This window comes from Ananas comosus, linkage group 18, assembly GCF_001540865.1.
Source record: "Ananas comosus cultivar F153 linkage group 18, ASM154086v1, whole genome shotgun sequence".
Classification (NCBI taxonomy): Eukaryota; Viridiplantae; Streptophyta; class Magnoliopsida; order Poales; family Bromeliaceae; genus Ananas; species Ananas comosus.
Window position 1 is genome coordinate 49,143 of NC_033638.1, and position 22,806 is coordinate 71,948.

Consider the following 22,806-nt stretch of genomic DNA (forward strand, 5'->3'; position numbering starts at 1 on the left):
ACTTGAGTATCGAAGTCGTATTCTTCGGCCGAGTAGTTGTAGGTATCTCCGTGTGTACTTGCTAAGGGGAAGCTAGAGTTTAGCTGTTGCCCCTTGTGGAGGTGCAAATGAAGAAGCATTACTACCTGAAACACTCGGTACCAGTTAGCCGTGTGAGGGTGACTGGTATCCTAGTGAGGGTGACAAAAGCCGATAAAGAAGTACACCGGAGTCACGGAGTAAGAGCGGATTGTTACCCTGTAACAGTAATCCAAGAACGTTGAGCATATCACGTTCTAGGAAAAATTAGTGTGGTTACAGACTTTTTAGTAAGAGTTCTTTTAGGTGTAACGCGCTGAGATAGAGTCAGTAAGGAGGTAGTCCTACTAACGGTATGTAGTGTATCGGAAAGCTCGTTAGTCTTATAGATTATTTTTAAACAAATAAACGAGATCCCGGATTGAAAAGTATAAATACTCTTCATAATACGTGTATAGGACGGCTAGGGGTACCAGCATTCGGAAGGTTTAAACCGAATATGGTACGGTATTAAGTATCCCTCAACTTTCTTGACTGAATCTCCCGTGAGCCAATTCATATATCCATCGTCAGTTATTGCGTAGTGGGGTTTTTGATTAACCCTCCAACCGAACGCAGTAGTATCTGGATTGGTAAAAGTTTCACAGAATAAGAGGAGAGACGTTGTGGTAAAACAACGTCTCATGGCCCTTATCAATTGACAGACGCATAAAAGAACAGGAGTGTATCAAAGGATTTGACCATACTATTTACGAGAGCAGGAGATAGTTATGCATCTTACAAATCTCAAGAAAGACAAACCAAGAGTTGGAGGTGATTTTTCGCAAATTTTATTAGGTTTCGAATACTTGCCACTCTGTTGTCTATATGGGCTTGATATTGCCCTCATCAGTAGTTACTTTCACTCCTTTATCATGTGCGGTACTGCACGAGAGTGTAAGTATCCAGGCGTATACAGACTTACTTGATCGAGGTTACCTACTCAACGAGATGTACGGAATGGTTTTTCGAAAGACGTCCGAAAAGGACGATTTGTACCAAGTCTTCCTCCATCCGATTCGAATCGCTCACTGGGGTTGTCCGGAAGAGATCGATCAGCTCGGTAAGAAAGAACAGGTTACACTAGGTTAGAGCGTACGGTAAACTATCTTAGTCTGTGTTGTAGTCTTCTTTGATTATTTCGTCTTAATAACAATATTAATTATTTTAGGTTCAGGTTTAGATTCTGTTTCTTTAGTAAGAAATTTGTTGGTAATGGTATTTTCAGGAACGGGTTTATTTATCGATTGACTCATAGGCATTTCACTTTTCTTTTTGGATTAGATTCATTGCGATTTTGACTGTCATCTAATGTAGCCTACAAGCCACGTATGTCGTGTAGTACATTATAGTTTATTGCTAGTAAGTGTTAGATTCAACCATACGCGGTTAAGGTTACTGAAGAAGGAGTCACAGCAAAGGTTAGTACTGTATTACCGACGGTCGTCTGTGGGCTGCTATTAGGTGTATAGTACGAGCTAGAGAGCAATGTACGAAACAACGAGGACACGGATGTTAGGTTAGTCTCTCTCGCACTCGTTGTTTTTGTACGCTTGTTTGTATTTATTCTCTCAGTCCTAACCCTAAATGGAAGAAGCCGAATTACGTTAGTGCTCGCTTCACAGGGTACAAAGGTGTCTATATCGTAAAGTGAAATAAATTTAAAAAAAAAGGCGCGGACAGAAACGCCGCGAAGAGTTAAGACGGGAGTAAACCACGCGCCAAAGATCAGAAACGTATAAATAAAAGAGGTAAAGCCGCGAACACGAATCCGGTGAACGGAGACGCGACAGATGGCACCCGTTGCTCACGCAATCGTGCCAAGCGGAGAGACGCGAAGCGAAGATTGAGTTCTACAGCTCGATATAGCAACTGCCAGAATTATGGAAGTAATACTCAGTCGTGTTGAAACTAAACTAGGGTTCTACTTAGACCATTTCTTGACTATTGACTGACTTGGACAACAAGCAGTCACTCGAGCGTTGGCCGACGAAATTCAAGAGAATAGTATCGTCTGTAGTGGGAATTCACGAAACGGTATCTTACGAAGCCCAGCTTGTACATAACTAACTTAAACTCTAAATTCCGTGCTTCAGAACACCAGCTGCACGGGGATATAAAGTGAAACTCGACGAGGGTGTATAGAAATCGTCAGAGTATTAAGAGTTTAAGAAACTAGTTTAGTAGCACGTATGTCGAGTTGTAACATATCGCACGTGATGCTAGAAAGAGTTCGGTGAGCAATATCCGAACGTTTAGCGCTGCCACGACTCGGCAGCACGGAAGAAGTCCGGCTTGGTATGACAAACAATTTACCGATTCATAGGGAAAGAGTAAATCCTCTATAACTTAAAAAAATACGGTGTACAGTATTAAACAAGGTAGTTCGGATAGAACTAAATTGCTTAGGCGCTACCTTTTTAAAAACCTTCGGTAAATAGTGATGTTATTTACATGTATTAAAATTTAATCCGTATTTATAAGTGTTATAATAAGAGTTAGGTTAAACTATTATTTTAAAGAGTGTCGTAGAAGTTTAGTTTTTAAAGCGAGTAGAGTAGGTTACGTCTGTTTTTATTATATAGTTTAATTACTTCTTATTTAGGTGCAGTGTCTATTTTATATTCGTTATACGTTAAACACTTTGTTAATTGAATATATTCTGACGTTCTTCGTTATATATATTAAGTCACTGTTTGTTATAATATCTTCATTGTAACTAGGATCACCAATCGGCTTCGTCCTAATTTTCATTCCAACTCCCAAGTTTAGGTTTACGGTTGTAACAAAGAGAGAAAAATAAAATATAACTTGGTAATTCGGGAACTCAACCCGAATCCGAATGCGACCGGAATGTTCGTACGAACCCGGGTTAAGTCAGCCCGGGGCGTTCGCCGGGACACGTACGTCCGGGGGCGTCCGGGACGTGCCCGTCCGGGACGTTCGGATCACGCCCACCGAGGCGGTCCGGCGTCCGCGCGCACGGGGGGGGCGTCCGGGCAGTGTCCTTCCGGAGAGTTGGGGTCTCGCCCGTCGTACGCCAAACGGAGTTGGTTATACGCTAAGTAAAACTATGGTGACAATCTATTTTATTAATTTATAGGTTTATTTATCAAGGTTTATTTATCAAGCGTTTTTAGTGTATCTAAAAATGTATGGAGAAAACAACGCCTTACGTAATGCTAATGATCCTAGCTTAGAGCAGAACAAAATGCTTGAGCAACTAGGTGGTTGCAGGACAGAGTTAAACAACGTACAACAAGAATGAGCAACGTTAGGCTCTCTCTCTTGAAAACACCTCTCTACTAAGAAAAAATAAAATATAACTTGGTAATTCGGGAACTCAACCCGAATCCGAATGCGACCGGAATGTTCGTACGAACCCGGGTTAAGTCAGCCCGGGGCGTTCGCCGGGACGCGTACGTCCGGGGGCGTCCGGGACGTGCCCGTCCGGGACGTTCGCATCACGCCCACCGAGGCGGTCCGGCGTCCGAGGCGCGCGCGCGGGGGGGCGTCCGGGCAGTGTCCTTCCGGAGAGTTGGGGTCTCGCCCGTCGTACGCCAAACGGAGTTGGTTATACGCTAAGTAAAACTATGGTGACAATCTATTTTATTAATTTATAGGTTTATTTATCAAGGTTTATTTATCAAGCGTTTTTAGTGTATCTAAAAATGTATGGAGAAAACAACGCCTTACGTAATGCTAATAGTCCTAGCTTAGAGCAGAACAAAATGCTTGAGCAACTAGGTGGTTGCAGGACAGAGTTAAACAACGTACAACAAGAATGAGCAACGTTAGGCTCTCTCTCTTGAAAACACCTCTCTACTAAGAAAAAATAAAATATAACTTGGTAATTCGGGAACTCAACCCGAATCCGAATGCGACCGGAATGTTCGTACGAACCCGGGTTAAGTCAGCCCGGGGCGTTCGCCGGGACGCGTACGTCCGGGGGCGTCCGGGACGTGCCCGTCCGGGACGTTCGCATCACGCCCACCGAGGCGGTCCGGCGTCCGAGGCGCGCGCGCGGGGGGGCGTCCGGGCAGTGTCCTTCCGGAGAGTTGGGGTCTCGCCCGTCGTACGCCAAACGGAGTTGGTTATACGCTAAGTAAAACTATGGTGACAATCTATTTTATTAATTTATAGGTTTATTTATCAAGGTTTATTTATCAAGCGTTTTTAGTGTATCTAAAAATGTATGGAGAAAACAACGCCTTACGTAATGCTAATAGTCCTAGCTTAGAGCAGAACAAAATGCTTGAGCAACTAGGTGGTTGCAGGACAGAGTTAAACAACGTACAACAAGAATGAGCAACGTTAGGCTCTCTCTCTTGAAAACACCTCTCTACTAAGAAAAAATAAAATATAACTTGGTAATTCGGGAACTCAACCCGAATCCGAATGCGACCGGAATGTTCGTACGAACCCGGGTTAAGTCAGCCCGGGGCGTTCGCCGGGACGCGTACGTCCGGGGGCGTCCGGGACGTGCCCGTCCGGGACGTTCGCATCACGCCCACCGAGGCGGTCCGGCGTCCGAGGCGCGCGCGCGGGGGGGCGTCCGGGCAGTGTCCTTCCGGAGAGTTGGGGTCTCGCCCGTCGTACGCCAAACGGAGTTGGTTATACGCTAAGTAAAACTATGGTGACAATCTATTTTATTAATTTATAGGTTTATTTATCAAGGTTTATTTATCAAGCGTTTTTAGTGTATCTAAAAATGTATGGAGAAAACAACGCCTTACGTAATGCTAATAGTCCTAGCTTAGAGCAGAACAAAATGCTTGAGCAACTAGGTGGTTGCAGGACAGAGTTAAACAACGTACAACAAGAATGAGCAACGTTAGGCTCTCTCTCTTGAAAACACCTCTCTACTAAGAAAAAATAAAATATAACTTGGTAATTCGGGAACTCAACCCGAATCCGAATGCGACCGGAATGTTCGTACGAACCCGGGTTAAGTCAGCCCGGGGCGTTCGCCGGGACGCGTACGTCCGGGGGCGTCCGGGACGTGCCCGTCCGGGACGTTCGCATCACGCCCACCGAGGCGGTCCGGCGTCCGAGGCGCGCGCGCGGGGGGGCGTCCGGGCAGTGTCCTTCCGGAGAGTTGGGGTCTCGCCCGTCGTACGCCAAACGGAGTTGGTTATACGCTAAGTAAAACTATGGTGACAATCTATTTTATTAATTTATAGGTTTATTTATTAAGCGTTTTTAGTGTATCTAAAAATGTATGGAGAAAACAACGTATGGAGAAAACAACGCCTTACGTAATGCTAATAGTCCTAGCTTAGAGCAGAACAAAATGCTTGAGCAACTAGGCGGTTGCAGGACAGAGTTAAACAACGTACAACAAGAATGAGCAACGTTAGGCTCTCTCTCTTGAAAACACCTCTCTACTAAGAAAAAAAAAAAAAAACCAATAGGCATACACCAGTTATGGAGTACATAAATATCCGGTATTTCCTCTGCAAATAGGATTAGTATAAGACTGATTTAGAGTGTATCTATCTCTAAATTTGTCTAATCCTAAATAGACAATCTAAATAAAGAATAGGGTACACCTGATCTTTATATTGTCTATTAATGTGTATAAATAAAGAATAGGATATACCTAATCTTTATAAATCTATTCGGGGTTACACCTACTTAGGATTGTCAGTGGCCGATTCTAGTACTTCCAAGTACGGTATTACTAATAATTTATGTTTTTTTTACGGTTAGTTCTAGGTTTATCGTGGGATAGGGAACGCGTGTTTCTCTGAGGGGGAGGGATAGGGAAAAAGGCGTTGAGGACTCAGTTGTCGCAACTAGCAGAGGAAAAAGAGGAACAAGAGAATGAGGTAGAGGTGGTGGTAGTGTGTGATAACGGTGGCGGTAGCTGCGAGTGACGACGAGGTTAGGAAAGGAGGATGATAATAAAGAGGACGGTGGTATTATCAATCCTTCTCACGACAACAGCAGCAGCAGTTGTCGTCGTCGTAGTCACCGTAGCGGCCCGTCGCCGTCGTAGTCGCTGTAGCCGGCCGTAGCAGTAACGGTTATAACCACAGCAGCAGTAACTGCAGAGCAGTCATCGCCACCATCGTAGCTGCCACGGTTGCAGTAACAGCAGCAGCCTCCCGCATCTCCCTCTCCCTACTCCCCTCTCTTATCCTTCCCAGCTGCATCATCTCCCTCTCTTTCGTCTCCTCCGTTGTCCTTCCCTCCTGCCTCATCTCCCTCTCCTTCCTCTCTTCACCTACCCTTCCCTCCTATCACATCTCCCTCTCTCTTCTGTTCTCTCTACCCTTCCCTACTACTTTCCTTTGCCTTCTTCCTACCCCTTTGGTACGCTCATTATCTCGTTAAAAATCCTAAGCCCGAAATACCTTTCTAGGCCTAGGGTTTCCAAAGTGGGCTTTTAAAATATGTTTCCTAGGTCTGGGACTCGATCACAAACCTAACCCATGTTCTCCCCCCTATTCCCCCAATAGGGGTGAAAACATGGGTTTGTGTAAAAACCTACCCACTCTTGTGAACAAGGGTGGATATGGTTGTGAACAAGGGTGGATATGGCCACCATCCATATCCACCCTTGAACAAGGGTGGATCCCCTCAAGCTCGGCTTGAAATGAATTTCGAGCCTTTTATTTTGTTCAAGCTCAGCTCATTTAATTTCGAGTCGAACTCGAACGAGCCGAATATCGAGCCGAACACGAGTCGAACGCGAGCCGGCTCGCTCGTTTGCCAGCCCTAGCTAACAATGAAGCTCTTGGCTCTGATTTCCAGAAGTATAATCAGAAAATGAGGTAATTGGATTTCCATCATAAGGTCTGTAAGTTCTTTCTAATTTCTTCATTTGCAACTTGTTCCTTTGATAATGGCGTTAAGAATCAAATCAGCTGCTTCACCAGTTGCAACTTGTTCCTTTGATAATGGCTTTAAGAATCAAATTAGCTGCTTCGCCAGTATGATTGATGACTCTGTTCTTCTTTTTTATGTACTAAGGTAAATTTGAGATCAGGAATCTTGGATTTTATTATAGGAGATGAGTTTCAAGTAATAAGTTTATAAATGATTGAAAATAGAAGGTCTTTCGAACATGTTCTTGTTTCAAGTTTTACTATTGGGTTGATGCCGGCGTAGTTGCTTCATGAAGTATACATTACTGAATCCTAAAGAATGTCAAATTTAGAAGGATAAAAGCCATTTAAATTGAAGATTTACATTGTTGATCATGTTAAATCTCATTTAGATATCTGGAAACAAAATGCTGTTTGTAACTTATATGGAAGACAAAATTGTTACCATCTCTTCTCCCCAAAAAGAAAAAAAAAAAAGAATGTTTCCATCACCTCAAAAAAAAAAAAAAGTTTCCACCTCTCGATTAAAAAATGACACACATTTAATTTTTTTTTGAAGTATCTAGATCTAATAGTTTCAGTTTGAGACATGTTAAAGATGTCTGTTCATAATCACCACATCATAATCATCCACCCTAATAGATTCGATTTGATCCCTGCTAATAATCTGTTAGTTGAAGCATTTGATGAGGAATAGCCGTATTTTGCATGAAATCTATGAGGATACTACTAATTGGTAGAGATTTATTGAACCATCTTAAATCATGTACAAGGTAATTGACAACCACACTTCTCTTTATTCTTATGGTCAGTAGAGATGATGCCTCTGGTTGTCTGTATGCTCGTGTTACTTTTGTTAGAGGCCCTTTTTTACTTGGGTACTTCTGGCATATGATGTGCGCAAATGGTGGGATCTAAATCATAGCTTGCTCCGATTATATAGATGTTATGCTATTCTCTTTCTCAGATCTACACTTTTTCCTCAATCTTCTTATGTCATAATTGCTTGCTGTTTGATTTCATTTCATCTCTCTCTCTGTCTACTTAACTTCTTTGTTCTTTTAAATATGTTAAACCTTGTCTGATTGTTCCCTTCTGGGATTCTGATTATTGAAATACCAAGAATCTATCTTCATTTTATTCTTGCAGAATAATGCTATATTAGCTAGACGCTTCCTTAATAAAGAGTTGGACCCAGTTGTTATCTTAACCATGTCTCCAAATGAGCTAAAGGTTTGCTCTGGTTTCCAGTTACTTCTTCAAAATTCTTTTAACTGCATCAGTCAATAGTCAATAGAGATTATATCTTTGGTAGCTTGTTAGGAATAGCCAGTAGATACTTGACATTAATCATCGAAGAAGAAAGAATGTTTAATTTATAATCCTTTGCTTGATTTATGGCCCGAAGTTGGTAGTTTGTTGGGATTCTTTTTAGTTGTTAATGGTAAGACTCTTTCGTATACTTTCTTTCAGTATGAAGGACCAGAAGGCCATGAAAGATCATCAGTACATATGAGAGAGGCTGTTTTATTGACATAGTCGTAGGAAACATCTGAGTAGGAACTTTTGACTATTGCTATGTAGCTTGCAATTTTTTGTTGCCACATTGAGAAAAGTTTATCTAAGGGAAAGGATTCCTGTATCTCCAATATTTTCAAAAATATGGCATGACATGTATATGTGGAATTTCTTATGCAATCCATGCACATCTACAACAGTTTAGACTTTGACTTCAACTATTGATTGCCATCTTATGAAGTGTGAACCCTTTTTTATCCATTTAGCCTTTTGACTTGCATAAAATACTTTTTCAATCCAAGCCTGTCATGCTTTTCCGTTAACTCTAGTATTTTTGTGCTTTCCTCCTGCTAAAAGTGCCTTCTTTTTTATATTTCTACTTCTAGTGGTGCACGTATCTAAGTGTTTCTGGGTTTTCTCTCCTTTGAGCTTATCAGGATGGGTTGACTGCGGAGGAGAAAACAACAAAGGAACCTGAAGAATCAAAACAGTTGCAGGTAATTAAGCTTATACCTATATCTTTATGATATGAGCTGAATTTTTCATTTCATATCCGCAACTTTATATACTGCGATACAATTTTGCATCTGCTTATCTACGTAACAACTATGCTGAATATGAAATTCTATTCAGCTGTTAAGTTGTAGCATTTCTAAGCAGGTTTCGCGTGGCTTGATGCACGATGTTCAATATGTGCGGATAAGAAAGTAGGAATCTCTGAGATTATTCGCGCCGGTGTCATGGGGATCAAAATCAGGTATCCAACATATTGTAATTACTTTCGTCGGTTCTGGTGCATTTGTCTCGCAGTTCTCCTTCCATGATTTTAATAAAGCTAGTAGTTTAAGGGGATATCCAATTTTTGTGCACAATCGACCTTAACTTGTCCATTGTGATGAATTTTCTCAGCTCGAGTGCATAGCATGTGGTCATACATGGTACACTCCTCGAGATGCCATCTCATCACTAACCATCGACACTCCAAACATTGTTGGAAATGCGGGCACAGCGCCATGGGCCACCGCCGAATTCGAGGACGTCGAGAAGAAGCTGGTTAGCCCCCGAGAAGCAGAGAAGCCTGCTGTTGACATCTTTCACAAGTCAACTGCGGCTTATATGCCTGTTCTGGAAACCCAAAAATCGTTCAACAGATCAAAGACAGAAGATACTGCTAACATACATGCAACAAATCGTGAATAGCTTATCGATGGTCTTCTTTTTTTAAGGGCCACTTTGTTTCTTGGGGGCCACTACGGGGAAATTGGAGGTTTTAGTTGAGCAATCTATAGAATTAGCATCTGTACAGCACTCACATCAAACTTCTGTTGTATCTACGATCTTATGCCACCATTGTGATAGTTTTCTTTCGTGTACTGCTTCTTTCTGTGTGTACCCCCTGGAAAGATGAAATTTGCTTGTATGACTTTCATGCGGAATTCGACATCCCAAAATAAGTATTTGTTATTGTAGTGAATATACTCAATAGAGTTAGACTTTAAAATTTAAATGTTTTATATATTTGATAAAAAAAATTATTCACTTTATTTTAAAAAAGATCTTTTGATTTTAAAATCGAATAATTTAATTATCCATTTTTGAAGGGTCATTCTAATTTGGTTATATATAATTTAAATCCATTTGATAGACTTAAGTGTAATTTTTAAAATTTATGATATTTTGCTTTAAAATATTTTAAATGTTCTAAGTCATTATTAGCAGTTGTCTCGTTATCTAGAGGTTTTAAATCAACAAATTAAAGGCTTTAAATCAACAAATTTATAGGTTGATATATGGCATTTGCAAGATGATCCAAACCAAATAAAATTTTTAATAGGAAAAGCCTTTTATTGTTCATACAAGATCAATGCACTTGGTTTGAAATTCAATAACCATATGATTGATTTTTTTTTTTTTTTTTTTTTTGCTATTCATTTCGAGACGGCTCATTTATAAAATTGATGAATGATGAAAATTTATAAAATTTAAATTTTTAGACACTTTTAATATTCTAAATCAAGTTTGATAGTATCGACCATCAAATCAGCTGTTTTATTATTGAAATTAAAAGTGAAAAAAGAGAGGTCTCTGTGTTTTTGCAAGTACTCTAGAGCTAAACTCATAATCAAGTTTAAGTGAGAGATTGAAATACATTGAATTTTTTTACAGCCTATTCACATAAAATCTATGAATTATGAAGGGAAGGAAGAAAAGCTTTTAATTGAAAAATGCTACGTGTACATTTCTCAAAAAAGTGTAAATTTTATTCCTCTTTATTGTAAAATTCATAATTTTTTAAAAATTATTAGTACTTATTAAAAAATTAATAAAATAAAAATTAAATATTAGTCCGGTCTATTTCGTTTGGTTTGGGAATAGGGATAGGGATAGGCCCTTATCCCCCCTTTTATACCCAAACGCTAATTTTTTACCCGAGAATAGTAGTTCTCGGTTATCCCCACCAACACCTCTATTTTCTATATAAAACTTTCTAATATTTTTCTTATCCTCGGGAACAACCCAATTTTCATCCAAACGCTATTTTGCTTATCTCCATACTTGTACCTATCCCTATAATAACTAGTTCTTGCTTATACCCGAACCAAACGGTACCTTAGTTTATCCAAATCATTCGAAATATTTTGTCTCTCACGAAAAAACAAATATAAACTGACGCTTCTGGCACGACGAACGGTGGGACCAACGCGGCACGTCAGATTACGGCTTATACTTAGTTGCTCGAATTGCGGAAAAAAAAAAGTCGGAAATTAGCGCCGATTGAGGGACTTTTTTCGAAAATAACCCTCTGAAATTTCGTAATTGGCAAAATAACCCTGTAAAACTTTTATTTGTGAAACTAACCCTCCTCTCGCCACCTCAGCTGCCACATCAGCAGTTCTCACAAAGACGGTGACTCATTCACCGACTTTGGCGCAACCTTTTGAAGACGGTGAATGGTTCACCGTCTTCTCAGGCCTGCACCATTCACCGTCTTCTCAGCAATTCCCGGGGAGCTTAGGGTGCCTCGAGAAGACGGTGACTCGTTTACCGCCTTCACAAAGGCGGTGAATCGTCTACCGTCTTATCGAGGCCACCGCCCACTCAGCAATTCCCAGCGCGGCGCAAGACTTTCTCAGCAATTCCCCGCGCCTACGGAAGACAGTCACTCGTTTACCGCCTTGACAAAGACGGTCAATAGTTTACCGCATTATCTGAGGGAGTTTACCGTCTTCAGTGTAGAACTCCACCCAGCCTAATTTCGCTAAGTCCTGGAGAGGGGGGCTAAAACACAGATAAGACGGTGACTCGTTCACCGTCTCGTTCAGCGTCTCATCTGGACTCCACTCAACACGGTTAACACCGTCTTTAGTGTTGGACTCATCGATAAAACGGTGAACGGTCTACCGTCTTCATTAGGCGGTGAACGATTCACCGTCTTATGAAGACGGTGAACCGTTCACCGTCTTCATTAGGTTACCCCACACCACCTAGCGTGGCAAAGGACGTGAAGAAAACCGCAGTATAAATCAGAACGGAAGTAATTGCCCTCTTAATGAACTGTATACTCTAAACTTCATGTTAATGCTACGCGGCGTGAATCGTAACCTTATTGTGTTCATACAACTGGGCGCATACAGAATTGAGACTTTATACAACGTAGGAATCCTTGGCTACGCACATTGGAGGTCCCTGTAGGGAGTTGACACGTAAAGTGACATATTCAACAAAACCATCTAAAGTGTTGAAAGTAGACTTGTAACACTCNNGTTAAATTAGGTGGTAGCACTAGTAGAAGTTACAGTTGCCGATCTAGTAAGGTTAGCAGCAGGAGTACTTAACCACGTAGTAGGACTAATGACAGTAATAGTTACCCACGTAGGAGGACTACTGGTAGTAATCCTTATTCAAGTAGCAGGACTAATGGCAGTAATTGTAGAGGAAGTAGCTGTTATAATAGTTCTTGAAGTAAGGTTAAACATATCCCACATCTATCGGACGTTATCCAGGGCTTACAAATGATATAATCTATTTTAAAATAAATGATAATTAATTTATTAGGTTTAAAAGAAATGGGGGTTAGCATTAAAAGTAATCCACATACTTTATAGGACCGAAGCAGTGCACTGTAGCTCCCAACGCGTGCACTGCAGCTGCCAACGCGTGCACTGCAGCTCCCAAGCCGTGCACTGCAGGTCCCAACGCGTGCACTGCAGCTGCCAACACGTGCACTGCAGCTCCCAAGCCGTGCACTGCAGCTCCCAACGCGTGCACCTCTGACTGAGACAGACGTCATAAATATTAATATTAAATAGTTTTATAAAGTATTAATTTTCTTTATAAGTGGATTTAGAACTCTATAAAATGACTGGAACAGTAAGAATGCAGACCAAGTAATGGTTGAAGTGCCAGTGGTTAATGTCGTAGGCCTTTTGGGTGTAGCTACAGTAAAACATCGTCCGAACACATTATTGGAACGCTGACTATAACACAGAGGCTGCCTATATTTAGAAAGAGCTACATATCGCTGTGTGTAGGTATTACAAGTCTGTTAGGTTAATTTGGGAGGTTACTAAGTAGTAGATGATATAGTACTAGTTATATAAGTAAGCGAGGGTATCCCGTAGCTTAAAACATAAATTCTGTTGTAAGAAGAGATAATGTTAAATGATTTGCTATGTAAGAGGAAAGTTTTAAGCATATCCAGCATAGACTTGCTTAGCGCTAGTTAAAGAAAGCTGGTGGCTTTATAGTCCCTGGTAAAGGTAGGTATTGATTGACAGGTAGGGTTACTTGTGATTCTCTGTAGGCTGCTGATCGGTAAAATTGATGTGTCCTTTTTCTTAGGATTAATAAAGGTTGCTGATCGTTATTTGGAAGTTTTCTCCAAAGATATCATGTCTTAAACTGAGTTTGAAACTGTGACTACGTGTTATTACACCGAACTACACGTAACTTTCCACTCATTTTCGTAGTAAAACATTATGACAGGGTAACGTGTTTTAGTAACATACATGATTCAGGATCAAACTATTACACTGCTCAATTTAAGATCAGATAACCTGGTTTTGAGTAGAGGTAAGATATAAAAAAAGTTTGTTTATTATGTTTATATCTCAGACTGATGATATAAAAGCCGGCACTTTAAGGGGCGCATCAGACTTAAGATATAAAAGCTGGCACTTTAAATGGGAAACTAGTAAAAGTGGGCAATCTAGTATGATAAGTTGGTTGTTGAGTAAATTGGGATCCCTTGGTATTAATGTCAATGTAATTTGGATGTAATTTGGATGTAAATGTAAATGTAATGTAATGTAATTTTGATCTAAATGTAATGTGTTAATGTCATGTAATTTGGATGTAAATGTAATTTGGATGTGATCTTTTGTGTGGACTCTCTCCCTACCCGTCGCTGGAGCCGTTCCCGCCGCCGCCGCTGCAGCCGCTGTTACCCGCCGCTGGAACCGTGCCCGCCGACGCTGTCCCCCGCCGCTGGAGCCGTGCCCGCCGACGCTGTCCCCCGCCGCTGGAGCCGTGCCCGCCGCTGCAGCCACTGTCCCCCGCCGCTGGAGTCGTGCCCGCCGCCGCTGTCCGCCGCCGCTGCAGCCGCTGGAACCGTGTCCGCCGACGCTGTCCCCCGCCGCTGGAGCCGTGCCCGTCGAGCACCTCTCTCTGTCTCTCTATCTCTCTCTTTCGCACTCGCCCTTTATCTTCCCTCTCCATAGAGCCCGAGCCAGNATTTTTGATTTAGATAACTTAGACTTTGTATAATATTATATAATACTGAATTTAGTGCATATTTGTATATTTCTCGGGGTTTTTTTTTATATTTTTATCTTGTTGATTGTATCTTGTTATTCCACTCGTGATCTTGTGTTTCTTGTTGAAAAATTTGTTATCGTGAAAAAACTTGCGTCAAACTTGTTGAAATTTTGTTTAAAATCAAGCTTAAAACAGTAGGTGGTGCTGTTTGCCCTAAAGACGGTGAACCATTCACCGTCTTTAGTGCAAATACACAAAACCGGAGAAAAAAAGGGCTAAGTCCTGGCATTGGTTTACGCCTAGATAAGACGGTAGACAAATCACCGTCTTTATTAAGACGGTGAACGAATAACCGCCTTATCTGTGTTTTGGCCTCTTCACCGTCTTTAGTGCAAATACACAAAACCGGAGAAAAAAAGGGCTACGCCTAGATAAGACGGTAGACAAATCACCGTCTTTGTTAAGACGGTGAACGAATAACCGCCTTATCTGTGTTTTGGCCTCTTCACCGTCTTTAGTGCAAATACACAAAACCGGAGAAAAAAAGGGCCAAGTCCTGGCATTGGTTTACGCCTAGATAAGACGGTAGACGAATCACCGTCTTCCTTAAGACGGTGAACGAGTCACCGTCTTATCTGTGTTTTGGCCTCTTCACCGTCTTATCTGTGTTTTAGCCCAACCACAACTTGGCCAATTTACTCTGAAGACGGTGAATAGTTAACCGTCTAATGAAGACGGTAACCCATTCACCGTCTTATCTGTGTTTTAGGCCCGCTCTCAAGGACTTGGCCAAATAGCTGTTTTAGGCCCCCTCTCAAGGACTTGGCCAAATAGCTGGCTAGGGAGATAAGACGGTAAATTATTTACCGTCTTTGAGAAGACGGTAAACAGTTAACCGTCTTATATAGGCACCTTGTGCCACGCGGGGAATTGCTGAGAAGGTGGTAGGGTGCGCGGGGAATTGCTGAAAAGGCGGCATGCTACGCCTAGAGAAGACGGTTAACGATTTACCGTCTGAATAAGACGGTTAACCATTTGCCGTCTTCAAGAGGTACTTATAGACGGTGAACGAATCACCGTCTTTATGAGAAATGCTGATCTGGCCGCTGAGGTGGCGAAAGGAAGGTTAGTTTTACAAATAAAATTTTCACAGGATTAGTTTGGCAAATATGACATCCTTCGTATTTAGGTAAACAAGTACTAAACAAACAGAGAAAATGAAAAAAGAAAAAAGAAAAAGAAAACAAACAACATGCCCCACCCAGTCCACTCACACTTTTCCCCGCCCTCCCACCCCAATTTTGTTCCATTCCATTCTTGTTCCACCCCAATTTTGTTCCATTCCATTCTTGTTGCTTTCACTATTCCGCTATCATCCTAATAATAATTAACCAGCTAATTTCAAGAAGAGAAGAAAAAAGGAGGGAGGAGCAGCAGCAGCAGCAGCAGAAGTGAAGTGAGATCGGTCGGAGGACGGAGAGGGGCTTAAGGGGATGGGATCGGTGGGGTCGCAGAAGGAGACGGAGGTGGTGGTGAGCCAGGTGTGCTTCGGCGGCTTCGACGAGGGCGTCTCCGCCAGAGAGCTCACCGACTTCCTGCAGCAGCAAGTTGGCCTCATCTGGCGCTGCCGCGTCAAGACCTCCTGGACCCCGCCCGACTCCTATCCCGACTTCTTCTTCTCCTCCTCGGACGACGTCGATGATGCCTCATCATCATCATCATCATCAGCTGCAGCAGCCTTCTCTTCTTCATCGCCGACTATTGCTCCTACTACTGCTTCGGTCAGGGACAAGGATGACTACCCCAAGGTGGTCCCCCACGCCTTCGTCCACTTCGCCTCCCCCGACGCGGCCAAGCGCGCCATGAACGCCGCCGGCCGCTGCGACCTCGTGCTCGGGGGCCGCCCCCTGCGCGCCCACTGCGCCGCCGAGAGCTCCTTCCGCGTCAGCCGCCGCCGCACCACCGACCCCTTCAAGTTCTCCGACGTCCGCCTCGACATCGGCTCTCTCCTCGCCCGTGACGACTTCTGCGCCAGCTGGACCTGCCCCTCCGGCTCCGGAGCCGCCGATTTCGTCGTCGACCCCTTCGACGGGCTGTGCAAGATCCTCTTCGCCAGGGAGACCGCCTTCGCCTTCAAGGGCACGCGCGACGCGGCGACGATCCGCTGCGATTTCAAGATCGAATTCCTGGCGAGGGACATCGCCGAGGTCAGGCTGTACACGGACCGAGCGTCGCTCGCGATGCTCCTGCAGCTAACCTCCGCGCCTTACATATCCTACCGGACCGCCGACGACGACATCTATACCTCCGTGCCCTTCAACCTGCTCGACGACGAGGACCCGTGGATCCGCACCACCGACTTCAGTCCTACCGGTGCCGTCGGCCGATGCAGCTCGTACAAGATCTCACTCTCCCCTCGTTTCGGTGGGAAGCTGGAGAGAGCGCTGGATTATCTGAGGAAGCGCAGAATTCCGGATTACCGGCCCAACCGTCAGCTAGTGGTTCGGCCGGAGCCCGACTTCGGCTTCTCGCCGGCAACCGATCACTTCTTCTCCATCCATCACGCAGAGGGGGTCGGCTTTCCAATACTGTTCCTGGTAAATGCGTTGGTTCACAAGGGTATCGTCAACCAGCACCAGCTCTCCGATCAGTTCTTCGGCTTGTTGAGGGGCCAAAACGGTGTGGTAAATGAGACCGCGCTGAGACATATATGGTCTTACAAGCGCCCTATATTTGATGCCTATCGAAGACTGAAGCTTGTCCAGGAGTGGCTTCTGAACAACCCCAAACTCCTCAGAAGCTCCAAGCTAGCCGACTACTATGCGGAGGTGAGAAGGCTTGTTATAACTCCCACTAAAGCGTACTGTATTCCTCCGGCAATTGAACTCTCCAACAGGGTGTTGAGAAGGTATAAGGAGGTCGCTGATAGATTCCTGAGGGTTACGTTTACCGATGAAGGAATGCAGCAGCTTAATAACAGCGTTCTCAACTACTACGTTGCGCCCATCGTCAAGGAGATCACGTCAAACTCGTATCAGCAGAAAACTACTGTGTTTAAGAGGGTGAAGAGTATTCTAGAGGATGGTTTCTACCTGTGCGGGCGCAAGTACTCCTTTCTTGCATTCTCGTCCAATCAGTTAAGAGACCGCTCCGCCTGGTTCTTCGCAGAGGATAGCAAGACGACAGTTGCAGCCATAACCAAATGGATGGGCAGGTTTAGTGACAGGAATGTGGCAAAGTGTGCAGCTCGAATAGGGCAGTGCTTCTCGTCCACATACGCAACTGTAGAAGTGCCGTTGAGGGAGGTGAATCCAGTGCTGCCTGATATTGAAGGAAACAGATATATCTTTTCTGACGGGATCGGGAAGATCACTCCTGATCTGGCAATGGAAGTAGCTGAAAAGCTGAAGCTGACGGATAACCCCCCCTCTGCATACCAGATAAGGTATGCCGGCTGTAAAGGTGTTGTCGCTGTTTGGCCAGGAGATGAAATTGGCATCCGGCTTTCTCTAAGACCGAGCATGAACAAGTTCGAGTCCAACCATACTGTATTGGAGGTCGTCTCATGGTCGAGGTTCCAACCTGGTTTCTTAAACCGGCAGATCATAACACTGCTCTCATCCTTGAGTGTTCCCGACTCTGTGTTTGCCCGAATGCAGGACTCGATGATCTGCAAGCTAAATGAGATGCTTGTGGATACTGACGTTGCATTTGAGGTCCTGACTACTTCCTGTGCGGAGCAAGGGAACACGGCAGCAATGATGCTGAGTGCTGGTTTCAAGCCTCAGACTGAGCCGCACTTAAAGGCAATGCTCTCTTGTATAAGGTCCGCACAGCTTGGGGACCTGTTGGATAAAACCAGAATCTTCGTTCCCAAAGGAAGGTGGTTGATGGGTTGCTTAGATGAACTTGCAGTGCTCGAGCACGGACAGTGCTTTATTCAAACGTCGAGTCCCTCACTGCAGAACTGTTTTATTAAGCACGGCACTAGATTTTCTAGTACAAAAATGAATAGGCAAATCATTGTAGGTGTGGTGGTCATAGCCAAGAACCCCTGTCTTCATCCGGGTGATGTTCGGATCCTTGAAGCTGTCGATGTGCCTGATTTGCATCAGCTCGTGGATTGCCTTGTTTTCCCTCAGAAGGGAGATAGGCCCCATGCGAATGAGGCATCGGGCAGTGATCTTGATGGCGATCTGTATTTTGTCACATGGGACGACGATCTTATTCCTCCAGGGAAGAGAAGCTGGGTGCCGATGGACTACGCTGCGGCTGAAGCCAAAAAACTGCCACGAACAGTCTCTCCACAGGTAAGTCTTCGCATAGGCTTAGCTTCTTGTTGATCTTTTTCCCTTAGCACATATTAAATTTTTTTCTCTCTCTTAGAAGGATTAAGCAAGTTGTGTTGCATTGTGTTGCTTGCGTTGTTGCTTGCATTGTTCTGTTGAAATGTGAGTACTTTATGCCTAGTTTGCAAGAAATAGCTCTTAATTATGTTTCAGGCACTTGATTAAAGTCGATTGGTATATTTGATGAAAGTAGTGGGAAACACTTTTCCTTATGAAGATTGCAGTGGCCTACAAATTTGGGTCTTTTGATTGAGGGTGCTTGTAATGTTAGTTGCATTAGATAGTGGAGAAATTTGACCGGCTGCTGGAGTGCTGGGTACTAAATATATTCTTCATTATTTTGTGCAGCATCTGATTGTTGTTATTTTTGTTGTAGTGCACTAATTCTTATCAGAATTAGCACTAATTCTTATAAGAATTACTTATTCACGTTGATCCATTGGGCCGTAGATTATATCATTGTACGTTGGTTTCCATGTATCTCACCTTCTGTGACTGGATGATTTTTTCCTTTTCAGCCCGGAACAATTCATTGGCTTCATGTCTCTATATATTTCACACATATAATGCTATATAAGTAAAAATGATTTCAGTAACAGAAATTCTATGTTGTGGCTAACAGGATATTATTGACTTCTTCCTGAAGAATATGGTCAATGAAAATCTCGGTGTTATTTGCAATGCTCATGTTGTCCATGCTGATCTAAGCGAATATGGAGCTATGGATGAGAAGTGCCTCCAGCTTGCTGAACTGGCTTCTACTGCAGTGGACTTCCCCAAAACAGGCAATTTTGTTACTATGCCGCCGAATCTCAGACCTAAACTCTACCCCGACTTCATGGGGAAGGACGATCACATGTCCTACAAATCAGAAAAGATATTAGGAAAGCTGTATCGTGAGATCAGAGATGCCTCTTGTGATGATCCATCATCATCATCATCTGCTGCACAAGCTTGCTCATGGGAGGACGTATCATATGATATGGATCTCAAGGTTCCTGGGGCATCAGATTACCTGTTTGACGCCTGGAATTGCAAGTGCGCCTACGACGGGCAGCTAAACGCATTGTTGGGCCAGTACAAAGTTTTCTCAGAAGGGGAGGTTGTTACGGGGCATATATGGTCGATGCCTAAAAATAATAGTAGGAAGCAGGGAGAGCTCAAGGAGCGCCTCAAGAATGCCTACGCTGCGCTGCGCAAAGAATTCCGTAATGTATTTGAGACGGCGGGACCACATTTTGACGAACTGTCGGATGACGAAAAGAGTGTGTGGTATGAACAGAAGGCGTCTGCGTGGTACCAAGTCACTTACCACCCCAAATGGCTTAGAAAATCGTGCGAAATGCAAGAGCCAGAGGGGGAAATGGTCCCTGCAAGGCTGTCGTTTGCCTGGATCGCTGCAGACTATTTGGTGCGCATCAAAATAAGATGCCAAGACAAAAGCAAATTGGATCAACAAAGACCTGTCGATGTGCTTGCAGTTTATCTCTCTGAGAGGATATGAGGAGTTGCTTCTGTTTTTGAAACAGTTCCTCCTTTGGTACAGCAAGACCCCTCTGCCATTTTTTGGGTTCAACGTAGCAGTGAACCTTGCGAGAATACCTTTGTTGCGATATTTTGGATAAACTTAAACATTCTTTTTGTATGTTGGTCTACCGTAACAAGTAGATATTTCTGCTCTGTTGTGTATTCAGCTGTTCTATCACCGATTATAGACAATAATTTAGTTCTTATTTGTGGGTGATGTAATTTATTGAGAGCTATGAGTGTGCTTTAAACTATAATCTATTACGCTATATTAATCCTCAAAATTTTATTCACGTGGCAGCCCTACCTTCCATTGCACTCTCCCTGAACCGACTTTGCCCTTTCCTTCGGTCGTTTCTCTCCACTTCCTTGGGCCGTTTCATTTCTCTTCCCCGTGCGTTGTCGTTTCTTCTTCCTTTGCTACTGCTTCTTAGTCGCCATTTCCTTTACCATCTTGTCTTTTTCAGTGGAGATTCACTCATGCGTGGATCGGAATACCCGATCGCGGTGGTGACTGCCTGATTTGGTGCGATCCAAGCCGAGGGCGCCAACTCTACAGGCTCCTCTTTGGCTTCGGCCAACTTCGCCATTTCTTCAGGAAGATTGTCTATCAGTTCAAATCTAAGGATGCAAATTCAATCGGTCCAAATCCAAGGATGTAGAGGTAATCCTAGCTCTTGATACGTGCTAATTGTTTATAATCGTTTTTCAAATTTACCATTTTTTTTGTTCTTTGATCATTTTCATCCAGTGGGAATCTGGAACATAGCCCAATTTCTTCTCTAACCAGGTAATGGTGACGGCGCGAGTGAGAGAGGCTAAAATGCCCACGAATGGATTGAAGCTCACATGTTCGATGAAATGTCTAAGCAAACAATCAAATTACTTAGCGTTAGGTATTTTCCTCTTCCCTTTGTTAATTTAATATTTGATTCATCTTTTGATGTTGATATCTTGTAGCAATTGATTCATCTGATTGTTTTGCGAATTAATGAGATGAGAGCCCTTTTCTTCAACTTCTACATAATTCGAAATTTTTAAGGCCAAAAACTTTTAATTAAAGGATGGATGAAAGAAAAGGATTGAAGAAAGAAAAGGATTAGAGAAAGGTTGAGATGGTTTCGCTCTTCTCCTACTCTCCCAACCTTTTTAAAAGGTCTCCTCAAATATCTATTGAATGAGTGGTATCTTTTGTTGCTGAATTTCAAGCGTTTGATGAAATGCTTTCTTTTGTGATGGGCCAAAAGCATCACTGACCCTCTATTTCCTGCTGCACTGGGTCACCCGGTAAGCTTTTCTTCCTTCCGGCAGTGTGCAAAGAGAGCTCCAAGCGAGTTCAATTTGTTTTTTTTGCCAATTTCAGTTCCCTCTCCTCACATGGATTTGAGCTGTCCCCGATTTCTTTTGAATATATGTAGTAACGTCTAATTTTTTAAAATTTCTCTCTTCATTTTACCTTCTTTTTTTTTATACATTCATATATACATGTCTAGCACTGCATATCTATGACTATATATTAATCCCCAATATATATTATTGCTGTACTAAATGTTTGAATAGATATCTCTATAAAGCTCTAGCATTCTTACGACTACGCTGTGTTTTCTTTTTTCTTATCTTTATTTTGCTATTTGCCTTCCCCAATCTATCATTTGCAATATTAGAAGACTACTCATACTCTATATCTCATTCTCATTAGAATATCATTTATTGTCACAACTATAAATTTATATATGAAGCTATTTATATCTTATATTTCTTTTGATAATACTTGGTTAGTTATAGCTATAATTTTCTGAAGTGCTATCTAAATTAGCCGTTTGCACCTTGAATGTCACTTGAATTATAGTTTTGTATCAAACAATTTCTTCATTGGTTATTGTGCATCAGTGGCAAGAGCGTGGGAGTGCAGGAACCGAATTGTTTGCCAAAAGATCTTTTTTTCCGATGCCTTTGCTTACCAAACAAATAATATGCCCAGAGTAGATTCTTTGAAAAATAAGAAAGTCAAATAAATTTTAAATCTAAATTTCTTTGTGTGTGATGTGACTATGTCTCTGTAATGGCCCAGACGACCCGCAACCCGTCGACGACGAGATGTTGCTGAGACGTGGACGGCGGGGAGGATGAGGGGCGCCCGAGCTGGATTGCTTCTACTGGATTCGGGTAAAAAAGGGGAAATTGGGAGGACTTGAGGAAGAAGTCTGGAGAGTTGGGGGAAGTGAGGGAAGTTGAGAGCACAGGAGAGGGTTACGGATAGAGTTAAGAGAGAGGGGAGAAGAGGAAGAATTGGGGAAGATGAAATTTGTAATATATTTCTTCACATCTGCAAGTTACATGGCATTCCTATATTTATACTACTTAGCATATTCGTACTGAAATGTAGTTAACTAGTATCTGAAGGTTAACAACAAAAAAATGGTAAATTGGAGTGTGGGCTGGCTGGACTGCTATTTGATGGTTGAGGGGCCTCCGCCTGGGCTCGCCTGGTCCAAGAACGCCTGATAACGGGTAAGTGGGTCTCGGTTTCTTCTTCTCCGCACTATCCAGTGCCCAGCGGGTCTTGGGCTCGCCTTTTCCGCCCGATCCGAGATGTGGATCGCCCGATCCGCCAGTGAACGGGCAAAAGGGTACCGGTTCGCGCCTTTTCCCTCCGATCCGCGACTCGGACGCTCCCTCCATCAGCACCGAAGTGTTACTACTTCCTCCACTTCCTAGATTCGGTCGGATCTCTCTCTCTCTCTCTCTCTCTCTCTCTCTCTCAA

General features: G+C 43.1%; 2 protein-coding genes across 4 annotated transcripts in view; both read left to right on the top strand.

Annotated features, from left to right (window-relative positions):
• Positions 1-9,877, top strand: part of LOC109723637 (golgin subfamily A member 4) — a 41,459-nt gene extending 31,582 nt beyond the window's left edge. For 2 of the 3 annotated variants that reach the window (XM_020252067.1, XM_020252068.1), the window contains 4 exons: positions 8,040-8,123; positions 8,846-8,905; positions 9,069-9,165; positions 9,318-9,877. The gene's annotated coding sequence lies outside the window, so the exon portion shown is untranslated. Of the gene's footprint in view, positions 1-8,039; positions 8,124-8,845; positions 8,906-9,041; positions 9,166-9,317 lie in introns of all 3 variants that reach the window. The other variant, XM_020252069.1, reaches the window with a different exon arrangement.
• LOC109724522 (probable RNA-dependent RNA polymerase SHL2) lies at positions 15,468-20,334 on the top strand. Its single transcript, XM_020253382.1, has 2 exons — positions 15,468-18,475; positions 19,137-20,334. The coding sequence occupies exons 1-2, from the start codon at positions 15,659-15,661 to the stop codon at positions 20,016-20,018; spliced, it is 3,699 nt and encodes a 1,232-aa protein (XP_020108971.1). The 5' UTR covers positions 15,468-15,658; the 3' UTR covers positions 20,019-20,334.